At 39.3% G+C, this 14,434-nt stretch overlaps 1 protein-coding gene across 2 annotated transcripts in view; it reads left to right on the forward strand.

Moving 5' to 3' along the window:
- Positions 1 to 14,434, forward strand: part of STX12 (syntaxin 12) — a 34,206-nt gene that overhangs the window by 10,897 nt on the left and 8,875 nt on the right. For both annotated transcript variants that reach the window (XM_060017142.1, XM_060017133.1), the window contains exons 2-4: positions 2,432 to 2,501; positions 4,282 to 4,381; positions 8,534 to 8,671. In XM_060017142.1, coding sequence (XP_059873125.1) covers positions 2,432 to 2,501; positions 4,282 to 4,381; positions 8,534 to 8,671 — 308 coding nt within the window. The remainder of the gene's footprint in view (positions 1 to 2,431; positions 2,502 to 4,281; positions 4,382 to 8,533; positions 8,672 to 14,434) is intronic.

Genomic DNA, 14,434 nt, shown 5'->3' on the forward strand with positions numbered 1-14,434 from the left:
AAACAAAGAGTCCGTGGCTTTTCATTGGCTGAGAGGAGTCTTCTTCATAGCAGTTGGGCTTGGCTGTTGTGGCAGGGTGTGCGAGCTCCCCCTTCTGGTCTCCCAACTCTGTTTAACTGAAGTTTCTGTTTATTAATTTTTTACAGGAGAAATAACTTGTACATGCTGCTAAGGACTAAGTTGTTCAGTTTCTACTTAGGAGAAGAGTCACTCAGCAATCACCTGGGAGATTTTGCTTAATTATTGTTTCTTAACAGACTTAGAGGCTATTAACACATCTGTGTTTTTGTAAGGTAACTGGTACTTAATAAACTTCGGCTTGCCTTTTTACTACCCTTGGTGACCGAATAAGGGCCAAGGTTATGACTCTGACCCCCAAATTTTGTTATTTAAGAAGCATCTTATCATAAGAAACAATTAATTTTTATTTATTAATTTAAAAAAATATTAATTTATTTTGGTTGTGCTGGGTCTTAGTTGCGGCAGGTGGGCTTCTTAGTTGCAGCTCACAGGCTCCTTAATTGTGGCACGTGGGCTCCTTAGTTGCGGCAGATGGGCTCCTTAGTTGTGGCACGTGGGCTCCTTAGTTCTGGCGTGACAACTCTTAGTTGCGGCATGCATGTGGGCTCTAGTTCCCTGACCAGGGATCGAACCTGGGCCCCCTGCATTGGGAACACGGAGCCTTAACCCCTGTGCCACCAGGGAAGTCCCAGGAACAATTAATTTTTAAAATTCTAATAAGTGCAATTTCATTTTCATTGGACATTGAAGCTTTGTTTATATATTGTTACTATGAGATATATACAAATGATACAGTACAGTGGTTTCCTCATCTTCTTCCACTAAGCCAGTCATTTAGCAGTCTGGTGTTTTACAGGTGAAACTTGGGCATTAATCCTGAGAGGGTAGGAAAGGCCCTCACAAAGGACACTGTCTTTTGGCTAGAGGAACCATATATTACCTATTGTGTTATAGTATCTCTTGAAGTTCTAGTGAAACTTGAAGATAATTAATTGTGTTTCCCCTGGGCAAAAAGTACTCTATTATTGTGTTCTGTATTACAGCTACTTGCAATAGAAGACAGGGAATGCTCTTAAAATGCAAGCGTGTAAACAAACAAAAAGGTCGTACAATAAAATTCCAAGCTCTGCAAATGAATGAATGAATGAATGTCCCTCGTCCTCCCTGCCAACCAGAAAAAGAAAATAGAAAGCAGGACATGGGAAATCAGGGGCTCTGTTCCTGTTGCAGAGGTCAGTGAGGGACAAGGGTGTTCAGATTCCCAGGCAGGCTGGTGTTTCTCCTTATTGAGAGATAATCCATTCCTCTGCTTTCCTAGTCCAGGACTAGGGGCTTAAACATCTAGGATTCAAACATGACCATTCCAAATCTTAGCACAATATCTAGGTAGAGTAATCTGAACAAAACGATACACTGTTTGTCTACAGACAGCGTAGTTAAAATATAGGCATTGCAGTCTGATGTACCTGGGATTGATTTTTTTGCCCTGCTACTTTTTGTGTGCCCTTATATAAGATATTTAACTTTTTTAAATATATTTCCTCATCTGCACAGTGGAGATACACCTACTTCAGACTGTTGCTGTGAAAATTAATAAGATTATGTATACAAAGCTCCTAATATAGTACTTGGCACATAGAGGTGCTCAGTTAGTGGTAACTTAATAATAAGTGTACATTGTCTTTCCAAAAATGTTTGCCGTATAAAATATTGTGTATGAGTGAATTTAAATTTTTATTGTTGTGAATTGATATTTGGTATCAAGGCCATTCCAAAAGCAATGAACATTTTAACCAGTGCCATGGGAAATCTGGCAAAATGTGGGAGTTCTTTGGGAGTGACGAACAAAACCACCACCCTCTACTTAGTGGCACAGTTACTCTAGAGGAGAAAGGCGGACCTTATAAGTAGCTTTAGACGGGAATATATATGCCAAGGTCTTGATCATAGCATGCTTTCTATTAGTTGTATGTACTTATTCAGGATGTGGAGAGAGACCAGTGATCTGAGAATTAGGATGCTCGTGATGAATGTATTTTTCTTTTTTTAAAAAATTTATTTATTTATTTTTGGCTGTGTTGGGTCTTCATTGCTGAGCAGGGGCTACTCTTCGTTGCGGTGCACAGGCTTCTCATTGCGGTGGCTTCTCTTGTTGTGGAACACGGGCTCTAGACGCGTGGGCTTCAGTAGTTGTGGCACGCAGGCTTCAGTAGTTGTGGCTCACGGACTCTAGAGCGCAGGCTCAGTAGTTGTGGCGCACAGGCTTAGTTGCTCCACGGCATGTGGAATCTTCCTGGACCAGGGCTCGAACCCGTGTCTGCTGCATTGGCAGGTGGGTTCTTAACCACTGTGCCACCGGGGAAGCCCTGTGTTTTTCTTTTCAATAAATCTTTTTTTCTTCTCTCCCCAGCTGCTCAGATAAAGAATTTGATGAGCCAACTAGGAACTAAGCAAGATTCAAGCAAGCTACAGGAAAATCTGTGAGTAGCTTCCTAACAAGGTTGGGATTTGTGAGGACCTTTTGGGGACACACTTAATACCCTTGCTGCCTGGCAGCTGAGGTTTCAGGCCTGTGAAATCAGAATGAGAGGCAGTGGGATATGAGGTCATAGCTGGATCTAGAAGGGGAGCAACAAAATATATTAATGGGCTGTGATCTCCGTTGCCTCGCAGAGTCCTTGAACGCTGCTTCTTTCCTCCCTTGGGCAGTTTAGCAGAACAATTTAGGGAAGCAGAGAGGGAATCCCTACCACTCATAAACTACATTCTGCCTAAATGAGCTTCCTTGTTGGCAGAGGCCTCCTGATGAGCTACAGCGCTCGTCTAATCGGGTTGGATTTCCAACTGTCTATCATATTAGAAAAATGTATTCAGAATGACCCGAGGAGAGTCTGAGGGAGAGAATAGTGCAATAGATTCTTTTTATTATGTCCTTCTTGACTCCATCTCTGCTTTTAGAAGTTCTAGTTTTCATCTTTAACACGCACTGAACAATATTCTTTGTTTCCTGTCCTAGACATTGTGAAGTGAGAGAATGACTTACTACTTTGAGCTTTTTCCAGGGAGATGTGAGATAGCTCTGGGTATGTTAGTACTGTCTACGATGCTCAGGCTTCTGATTGACTTCCCTCTTGGGGTTTTTTTGTTTGTTTGTTTGTTTTGTCTCCCTCTTGGTTTTCACTACTTTGTTTTATTTATATTTTTATTTTTATTATCTTGGAGGCCCCTTTGCAGTGAAAAAAACATTAGTAATTAGTGGTGTGGTTTCCCTGTCCTCCCTTAAACCCTTTGTACAAATGGCCAGGTAGTAGAGGAAACCATGACTAAAGGAGCCTTTTTTTTTTTTTTTTTTTTTTGCGGTATGCGTGTCTCTCACTGCTGTGGCCTCTCCCGCTGCAGAGCACAGGCTCCGGACGCTCTCCCGTTGCGGAGCACAGGCTCCGGACACTCAGGCTCAGCGGCCATGGCTCACAGGCCCAGCTGCTCTGCGGCACGTGGGATCCTCCCGGACCGGGGCACGAACCCGCGTCCCCTGCATCGGCAGGCGGACTCTCAACCACTGCGCCATCAGGGAAGCCCTAAAGGAGCCTTTTTTGTATTTCTACTACCTTTCAATCCTACTTAATATAGCACACATTCTTCCCTCTTTAATTTCCTTCCCCCTCTGCTCGTTACATTTTTTTACACAGTATAGGGCTTCTTCGTTTTGGAGGGAAGAGCCAGAAAGTCAGGCCTAAGGGACAGGTAGGGAGCCAAGGATAAAGCTGAAAAAGCATGAGCTTTAAGCAAGAGCGTGGGAGTAGGTCTTTGGAGGTTGTTCCCTAGGGTGGACGCTGTGCTTCTAATGCACATTTCGTCCAACCTCCAGTGCCTGGATTCTGTCACTGGTCAGTGGACTGTGACAGACAGTACCCATGCAGAACTCCTGGGCAAATCAATACGAGAGTTTTGAGAGAGCGTTCAGTGTGTTAAAACTCTTAGATTGAGGTGTGGGGGCAGCTTCTCCTTCCTCCCCGAGGAGTTAAAATACCCAGTCAGCAGGTTTCCTTGAGGCAGGTTCTTTCTACTCAGTAACTTGAAGACGACTTGAGGTGAGTATGACTGGGTAGTATTTCCGGAATTTTGTTGTGAACCTGGGCATCTAGGAACCCATTTCTTCAAGTGCCCTTTCATTCCCTGCGTTGTGAGACACTGAGAATGAACTGATACCAACAGCTCTCAAGAAGTGAGAATATCCTAAAACATATCTTTCTCTCTTAGGCAACAGTTACAGCACTCTACAAATCAGCTTGCCAAGGAAACAAATGAATTACTGAAGGAATTAGGGTCCTTGCCCCTTCCTTTATCTACTTCAGAACAGGTTGGTATTTTGTGGGGTTTTGGCTTGTTTTTTAATAAGAAAGGACTTTGTTTTTGTGGAGAGGCAGTGTGTGAAACAAAAAATAACTTGGCCTTTGGTTCTAGATAGACCTTCTCTGAACCTCAGTTTCCTTATTCATAAAATGGATAAGTGTCTTTTGTGACAACAGAAAGAACGCATGCACCAGATCTTGCAAAGTGCCTAGCATTTAGTAGGTACTCAATATGGGTAGTGGCTGCTGTTATTAGTAATAATATATTAGTAAAATGGGTTTAACTGGAGAAGAATGTCCATGTTTGCATCTTGTTGGGGTTTGACCTGCAGCTTTATGCTTTCAGGCTTGATCCTAGTTTTCTTGTATCCTGTATCTATAAATTTCAAGCAGACGTCTTTTATATTTTGTAGTCACTTTCATGTCGCATCATGAATCATTTATAGGTCTCAGGTTGAGGAAATGCTCAGGGAGATAGATTCCTCTATTTAAGTCATTTTCTTCAGTGGCCAGTTAAATCCTTTAAAAACACACAATTTTTACTGGAATTCATTGTTCCCTTGATATGCGTGCCTTTTCTTCAGACCTTCCTGAAGTCAGATGTGCCCCCTCCATTGTGGCTTGACTTTTTAATCTATTATTCATGGTCTGCCTCAGGCCTCAGATCCTCTCTCTTCCAGGGCAAAAACCTTCTCCATCTATCTTAGCCTATTATGATTCTATTTTGCTTTTAGTTTCTGTACCATTCATGGGAGCACTTAACTTACATTTCTTTTTATTATTGAATTTTTTTAAATGATGGTATCCTATCTCTGATGGCTCTAAAGATGAAGCCTACCACCTCCCTATCCCGGGTTGTCTGTGCATTGTGACTATTGGAACATAAAACAATTTTAGTGTGTTATGATCATCATTTATAAAAATGAAACAAAGTAGAAATATCAGAGTGTGTAACCATGTAATAAGGGTAAATACTGTTAATGAAACTTTCATACATATGTATATATATGGTGCTAGGTCAAGATGTCACATTCTTATTCTGTGTCTCCATCAAAAAAGTTTGAAAATCATCAGTTTAACCCATTCCTGGCAAGTCATTTAATGAAGTATACGTTCAGTCTTTGGAGTTTTGGCATCCCCTTGCACAAAAGAAAAGAACCAAAACTAGGTGCTTTTGTCATCCTGCTACAAAGTAGTAACCTTAATGTAATCACCCTTTGACTATCCTCATGTGCTGTTTGTTTTGTTACTCATCCTGATATTTCACCTATGGACCAGTTCCCCCTTGCCATTCATTATCTCAAATTGTTCCCAAATCACCCCTTTCCTCCTCCCAGCTGTGCACTTAGGGAATACACACTTGCAGATAGTTTTAGCAGTAATAAAAAGGGAGTCTAAGAGTCTGATGTAAACAGAGTATTGAAAGTACTTAAGTGTTAAATAGTAGCCTAAGCAAAATATAAAGTTCAATCTGCTTAAAAATAAATCTAACGTATTCCAAAATCAAATAGAATTTAGTTTTGGATTATGCATGCTCTTGTTCCCTTACGTTATCTTGGATCATTAAGAACATGAAATAAATCTACAGACATATTCTCTCTGGTGAAATACAAATCCTTGATTCCCTTCCTCCTATTGTGCTGAATATTCTTTGCACTTTCAATTGTTTCTTTAATTAATGTTAGCCCTGTCACCCATCTTTTTGTTACTGGACTATCAAACCATACATCCTACTCTCAGCATTTTTCTCATACTTACGTGCTATCATCAGTAACCTTCTAGTTGCTAAATCCAGTGGGCTTTTTTGAGTTTATTCACTTTTCTTTGTTTCATTTGATCCTCTTGCCCATCCTGTCTTCGCTGAAACTTTCTTCTTTCCATGATCTCTGTAGTAAAGCCTACAAAGTAGTTTTCATGTCTCCCAACTCTGGTGATCCCTTTCTGGCCTATTTTCTCTTACCCCAGGTTGAGTCTCAGCCTCCTTCTCTGACTTTATATCTTCCTAGAAATGGGTGTGCCCCAAGGCTCTGCCATTGATCCTGTAATTTTATTACTCTATGCTTTCTCCCTCAGGAGTCTTTTCTACTGTACTTTTATGAGCTTCCTGTCACCTTTATGAATGTGATCCCCAGATCTTTTTCAAGCCCTAGCCCCTAAACCTCTAAGTATTTGGCCCATATTGCCAATTCCTGCTCTAACATCTCCTCTTGAATATGCTGCCTTCATCTAAAATTTAATGTGTTGTCTTATACTGAATTCCTCCTGTTTCACCCAAACCCCTTAACTAAGCTGATTAACAATGCTTATTGTCATAAAAACGTTTGTGCCTTTTGACCTAATGTTCCCACTCATGCAAATGTGTCTGCGTTCTAAGAAAAAGAAACCAACTATATACTCTGGAGCCAAATTTCCTGGATTTAAATTCTACCCCTGCCATTTACTGTGTGATCATAGGCAAATTGCTTAACCTCTCTGTGCCTCATTTGTCTGATCTGTAAAATAGATACTATAATAGTACCTAATTTATAGGTTGATGGATGGATCAAATGAGTTATTATATAAGGTACTTATAACAGTACTGGTACATGATAAGCACTGTATAAATATTAGCTGTTACAATGGGGCTCACTTTAGCTTTATTTATAATGGTTAAAAATGGAACAGTCTAGAAGGAATATTTACCTAAAATTTACTAGATCAACTTGATGGAGTATTATATAACAAAGACCATAATTGTGAAGAGTATGGTAACATGGAAAATGTTAATGATATACTTAAAAGATAGTACTTTTGTATAGTGAGATTGGGGAGTGATGGGTTTTTTTCCCCCTATTGTTATAATGTTTATGTAAAAATTAAAATCCAAGAAAAGGGATAAAAAGTCCCTTATCTAAATTTGCTTTTCAGTATTACCATCGCTCTCCCAGGTGTGAAATTTGAGTCATCCCTTGACTTTATACCCCTTTCCCCACAGCCAGTCACATAATATTCCTTAGATTCATTTCTTTGTGTTCCCATTACTGATACCACGTCTTCCTAACCTTAAACCTAGATTATTGCAGTCATCTTTTTGACTTGTTTCTTTTTCCCATTCCATCGCCATCACAGACTAATTTTTCTAAGTTATCATTTTGTACCCATCGTGTTCTCCACACAGAAATCTTCGTTGCTCTTTGTTCTGTAGAGGTTGAATCCCAAACTCATTATCTTGGCATTTAAAACCTGCCGTGGCCACCCCCTTTCCTCCTTTTCCAATTTTATCTTTTAGCTATGCTCATGAAAAAGCCTTTGGTTCAAGCCAAACTATCTTTTTCTAGATCCTCTGCAAATTTCTGCCACCATGCCTTTGCTCACACTGTTGCCTTGCCTGGATTCGCCTTACCCCTTCTCTCTGCTCTTCACGGCTTACTCTTCCTTCAGTGCCCACCTCCTCTGGAGGCCTTCTGATCACTTAGATTCTTACTGATCATACTTGCCTCTGTATAATGTGTACAGTACTCTGTATAGTACTAATTGAATATAGCAATTATTTGTATTGATTTGTTATTTGTATATCTAAATTCTTTATCTCCAAATAGATGATAAGCTGTTTGAGGTCAGGGGTGACTTTTTACTTCTGTGTTCTCAGCACCCAGCAAGTGCTCTCAGTATGTGTTTTTTGAGATGTAGCATCAGTAAGCTTAGTAAAGGTAGCTTGTAACTCTACAAAGTAGTTTTCAGGTTCTCAAAGATTTTGAACCTCACTACAGTGTGAAGGAAAATGATTCCATGGTTTTCAGGTAAGCTGCGAACTCAGTATAGATGAATACAGTTTTAACATTTTAGCAAGAAAACAATCTCTGTTGGGTATTCTGCTTTTAGATTCTCCTGGGAGCTAACATTTTGAATTGTGGTTCCCTCTGAGATTCCCTTACCAGGTAAATGATACCCAATTCCCAGGTTTGTCAGAATGAAAGAAGGAAAACTCTGACTTGGCCTATAGTATTAACCAGGGATTTGAGTTAGAAAAGGACAAATTTATTAATTTAAGGAAGAGCCTATTTCATAGTAATTTTCCTAGTTGGAACTCTTTAGGAGGTATAATTTTGCTTTTAATGGGAATTAAAACCAAATGATTCTGGGTTAATGTGAAATTTCAAGTTCTTATTTAATTTCCTTAGCGCCAGCAGAAACTTCAGAAGGAACGTCTCATGAATGACTTCTCTGCAGCCTTAAACAATTTCCAGGCTGTGCAGAGAAGGGTATCTGAAAAGGAAAAGGAGAGTATTGCCAGAGCAAGAGCTGGATCTCGTCTTTCTGTAAGTTTATTTCCAAAAGAAGACCTTTGCAAATTTCAGGATGTTCTTTCCTAAGTTTTTAAAAATTTTTTGACCATTTTCTTTGCTTACTATCCCTCCAAATAATAAACATAGACATTAGCTGCTGTGAAAATGTCAGATTGGTTTACCCTTCGTTTAAAAAAAAAAAGTGTACATATGGTCACTTTGTACACTAGACTAGAAAAGAATGTGCCCAAAGATTTACAAAAGTGACAGGTAGAATTGTGTGTAATTTTCTTTTTCCTTTTTTCTTGTCATGTTGATCTTATGTTAAAAACTTGAAAAAAGAATACATCTGTTTCCTAGAATATCGCAGGCTAGGTTATTTGGACAAGCCTTCTCTTTGAAAAGAATTAACAAATACTAGACTTTAACAACCCAATTTCTTAAAAATATTAAGAGCCATGAAAATATTAAGGTCAAAGTCTAAGAGAAGGTGTGAACCCATAGACATGAGCAGAGCACTGAAACTGCTTTTCCACTGAGTGCATTTACTGAGGGCCAACTTCAGTTTTGATGTCCTCATGGCATGAAGGGGGACAAAAGTCAAAGCCAAGGATCCATGCATGGTGGATAATCTAAAAGAAGGTGCTCCTCAAATTAAACTGGGCCCTAAAAACTGAAAAGTAAGCCCTCCTTTCCCCTAGCAGACTGCAAAAAAGGTCGCATTAGCACTGAGGATGGCAGGAGGGGGGGGAAATCCAGACAGTAAGTTGTACCACAAAGTAACCTTCAGGCAGATTTACTGCCCAAATTCTACCTGAATGGTCCAAAAGCCTAAAGCTTCAAGTAGTCCTGGTCTGGTTGAGTACCTACATGCCAGACAGAAGCAAATAGAAATCCTTTCTGTTTAGAGGCCTTTATCCTAGCCCTAAAAGAATACCCTCAAATAATTTTTGAAGTGTAATGAGCAGCCCAGGGTACACAAATAAACAAATAACCCCGGACAAAAACTAGTAGAAACAAAAGTGAGGTGAAATAGACCTATAAAGACTTAATGTATTAGAATTATAAGCTAACTATACTTATTGGGTTTAAAGAAATAGAAGATCTTGAACACATCTACAGGAAGAAGGAAACTACAAAAAGCTTTGTAAAGAGTCAAAAGATTTTCTAGAATTGAAAAATATAATGTGGAAATTAAAAACTTAACGGGTGTGTGGTTTAACTGGAAAATAGGTTAGAAGATATTATCCAGCATGTAGGACAGAGGGTTAAGAAGTTAAACAGGGAAGAAAGGTTATGAGAAATGGAGACTGAAGTAAAAGGATCTAAAATAGTTTTTTTTTAAATAAATTTATTTATTTATTTATTTATATTTGGCTGCGTTGGGTCTTTGTTGCACATGGGCTTTCTCTAGTTGTGGCGAGTGGGGGCTACTCATTGTGGTGTGCGGGCTTCTCATCGTGGTGGCTTCTCTTGTTGCAGAGCATGGGCTCTAGGCACACAGGCTTCAGTAGTTGTGGCACACGGGCTCAGTAGTTGTGGCTCACGGGCTCTAGAGCACAGGCTCAGTAGTTGTGGCAAACGGGCTTAGTTGCTCCGCGGCATGTGGGATCTTACTGGACCAGGGCTCGAACCCGTGTCCCCTGCACTGGCAGGCAGATTCTTAACCACTGTGCCACCAGGGAAGTCCCTATAATAGTTTTAATTAGAGTTACAGAATGAGAGTAGAGCAGACATAGATCAGAAGTCATATTTGAAGAGATAATGGCTGGTAATATTTCAGAACTGATGAAAGTCACTAATCTACAGTTTCAAGAACCCCAACAAATCCCAAGAAGGATAAATTTAAAAACTCTCATTCTATATCAAAGAGAAACTTCAGAACACCGAAGACAAAGAGAAAATCATAAAAATAGCCAGGGAGGGCTTCCCTGGTGGCGCAGTGGTTGAGAGTCCGCCTGCCGTTGCAGGGGACACGGGTTCGTGCCCCGGTCCGGGAAGATCCCACATGCTGCGGAGCGGCTGGGCCCGTGAGCCATGGCCACTGAGCCTGCACGTCCAGAGCCTGTGCTCCGCAACGGGAGAGGCCACGGCAATGAGAGGCCCGTGTACCGCAAAAACAAAACAGCAACAACAACAACAAAAAATAGCCAGGGAAACAATAGAATATCTTCAAAGGTGCAATAGTTAGACTTCTCAGCAGCAACACTTGAAGCCAGTAGAGTGTTGTCTTTAATGTTATGAAGGACGATAATTGCCTCCCTAGGATTCTAAACCCAGTGAGAATAGATAACCAGAATGAGGGCTAATTAAAGACGTTTTCAGTCAAAAGAGAGTTTGCTATCAGCACACCTTACTTAAGAACATTCTAAAGAATGAACTTCAGGCAGAAGGAAGGTGATCGCAGATAGTAAGCCTGAAAAGCAGAAAGGAGTAAGAATAAAGAAAGTGGTAAATATGTGAAAAGACAAATCACAAACAGGGAGAAGATACTGCTGTTTGTACAACTGACAAAAGACTGGTATCGACAATATATAAAGAATTCTCAGGAATCAATATGAAAAAGACACAACCCAACAGAACAATAGTTTCTTAAACTTTTTGATTTCAGGGCCCCATTATACTCTTAAAAATTATTAAGGACCCCAAAGAGCTTTTGCTTGTATGAATGATATCTATTGATATATATTGTATTAGAAATTAAAACTGAGAAGTTTTAAAAATGTTTATTATTTCATTTACAAATAATAATAAACCCATTACCTACTAACATAAAAATATAAATGAGATTTTAATTAATACTACTTTTCCAAAACAATAAAAAAAGTTTTAATGAGAAGAGTGGCATTGTTTTCATTTTTGCAAATCTCTTTAATATCTGGCTTGACAGAAGGAAGCTAGATATTCATACCTGCTTCTGTATTCAGTCTGTTACGATATGTTGTTTTGGTTGAGGTATCTGAAGAAAATCCAGCCTCACAAAGGTAAGTAACTGGAAAAGGAAGGAGTATTTTAATTAACCTCTTCAGATCATTGTTGATATTTTTCCTTGATACTACATCAAAACTGGACAAAACTTAGTTGCATTGTGGAATCGAAAACCATTGTCAATGACTTGTTCATACTCTGACGCATTAAAATCTTGGTCTGTCTTATGCTTTTATTGGATCTTTTATCCGTGTATGATTTTTATAACATCATGTATTTATCATTTGGAAAATATTGGTTCCCTGACTTATGCAGGTCTTCTAAATGTTGATATATTTCATTTTACAATATCAAAAAATCATGTATTATCTTCAGCTTGACCAGAAAAGTCTTTAAATATTGAGAATCTCTCAAGTTCACAAGCAGTAGATACAAGTTTTCCAGAATTATTTTTTTTTTTCTATTTGAAAGCTAGATTTTTATCACTGGCAACAAACACTGTGCATTATTTTCCTTGAAGTGACAGGCTCACATTGTTTATCTTGAAGACCTTGTCTTTTGAATACCCATCTGAGTAACCATAGATTGTTAGTTATTCTTTTATATATATCATATATAATATATGTTTGTGTATAATATATATGTGTATATATATATACACAAATTGTATTAAAAGTTTATATATTTTAAAAGTTTTATATATAAGTATAAACTATATTGAATAAGCAAAAATGCTATTCCCTAAAAAAAGTAGCTAGTTCACCCAGCAACTCAATTACACAAGTGCTTTTCCTGGAGACAAACATCGTATTGCTGTTTGTAGCAGGAGGGCTTTATGTATACTTCCCATTTCATCATACAGAATATTAAAAAGACGTACTAAAAAAAAAAAAACGAGACATGTACTGAGATTTAGTTAATTAATACATTTAATGGCTTCATTAAGGACGAACTGGCTTTTATCCCCCTATGTGTGGTGATAAAGAATAGAAAACTAGTATGGTTTGGTGCCACAGCCTTGATTTGTGTTAAAGTGCAAGTGGTAGTTTTGTCCACCTTTGTTTTTGTCAACACAGTGAAAAAAGCAAATAACATCTTAGTATTGCTTTGAATAATGGTCAAATGGACCATTTTTAGTAGTCATGGAATTACAGATTAAAACCACCCTGAGATACTATTTCATGTCCAAAATAAGGGCAGAAAAAAAAAAAAGGCAGAAATTTTAAATTCTGTGAACAAGGAGGGTTGTTGCCATGGATATGATGCACAGGAACTTTCCTATCTGGCCAGTGGTAGTATGAGTTGGAACAACCACTGGAAAACATTCTGGCTGCAACTTCAGAACACATGCACACCTTATGACCCAGCAGTTCTATGCTAGAGAACACTGTAAGTCTGTACCAGGGTATATGTACAGGAATGTTCATAGCAGCATTATTTGTAGTACTCAAAAATCGGAAACATCCAAATGTCAATTAACAGTAGAAGAGATAGGGCTTCCCTGGTGGTGCAGTGGTTAAGAATCCACCTGCCAATGAAGGGAACACGGGTTCGAGTCCTGGTCCGGGAAGATCCCACATGCTGCGGAGCAACTAAACCCATGCGCACAACTACTGAGCCTGCTCTCTAGAGCCCGTGAACCGCAACTACTGAAGCCTACGCGCCTAGCGCCCATGCTTTGCAACAAGAGAAGTCACTGCAATGAGAAGCCCGCGCGCTGCAATGAAGAATAGCTCCTGCTCGCCGCAGCTAGAGAAAGCTCGTTGCACAGCAACGAAGACCCAAGGCAACCAAAAATAAATAAATACATTAATTAATTTTAAAAAACATAAAAAATACAAGAAAATGATGATCACAAAGTCAGGATGATGGTTACTCTAAAGGAGAGGGAGGTGGTTGTAACTGGAGGAGGGCACATAGGTAGGCTTTAGGACACTAGCAGTGTTCTGTTTCTTTTTTTTTAAAATTTATTAAATTTATTTATTTTTGGCTGCATTGGGTCTTTGTTGCTGCGCGTGGGCTTTCTCTCATTGTGGCGAGTGGGGGCAACTCTTCATTGCTGTGCACAGGCTTCTCATTGCGGTGCCTTCTCTTGTTGCGGAGCATGGGCTCTAGGCGTGCGGGCTTCAGTAGTTGTGGCACACAGGCTCAGTAGTTGTGGCTTGTGGGCTCTAGAGCTCAGGCTCAGTAGTTGTGGCGCACGGGCTTAGTTGCTCCGCAGCATGTGGGATCTTCCTGGACCAGGGCTCAAACACGTGTCCCCTGCCTTGGCAGGCAGATTCTTAACCACTGTGCCACCAGGGAAGCCCTTGTTTTGTTTCTTGATATGGGGAAAGAGTAAAAATGTTTTTTAAAAAAACCCACAGTGTTCCTCTGGGTGGGAAGAATTTTGAAATTTTCTTTATTTTGCTTATCTTTTTAATTATTGTTATCATAAAAAGGGACGGCTTTTTAAAAATAGGAAAAGATTGCTCTTTTAACATTTTTTCTTGGTTGTTAAATTACAAAAGTAATACATAATTAGACTGATTTTTTTAAGTCAGTTTGCCACTTTAGTACCTAATATGCTTTAAATGTCCATTTAAAAAAATCTTCACATATTCTGAAAATTTGTTTCCTAGCAAATTTTCAACTCCTTCCCTTAATCCACCTGCCTCCAAATTTTAAGATAGGTTATCATTATTATTAATTTTTATTCCTTTCTCCTATCCATGTTTTCTCCGTCCTACTTATTATGGTTTCTGTTCTGAATCCAAATTGGAATGCAGATTTGCTTTCAACTACTTCACACCCATTTCCTGGTCCAGTCAGATTGCCAGAGCCCTGTGTCATCTTACAGAGTCTGTTGGAGCCAAGGGATGTTACTTC

This window comes from Delphinus delphis, chromosome 1 (assembly GCF_949987515.2).
Source record: "Delphinus delphis chromosome 1, mDelDel1.2, whole genome shotgun sequence".
Classification (NCBI taxonomy): Eukaryota; Metazoa; Chordata; class Mammalia; order Artiodactyla; family Delphinidae; genus Delphinus; species Delphinus delphis.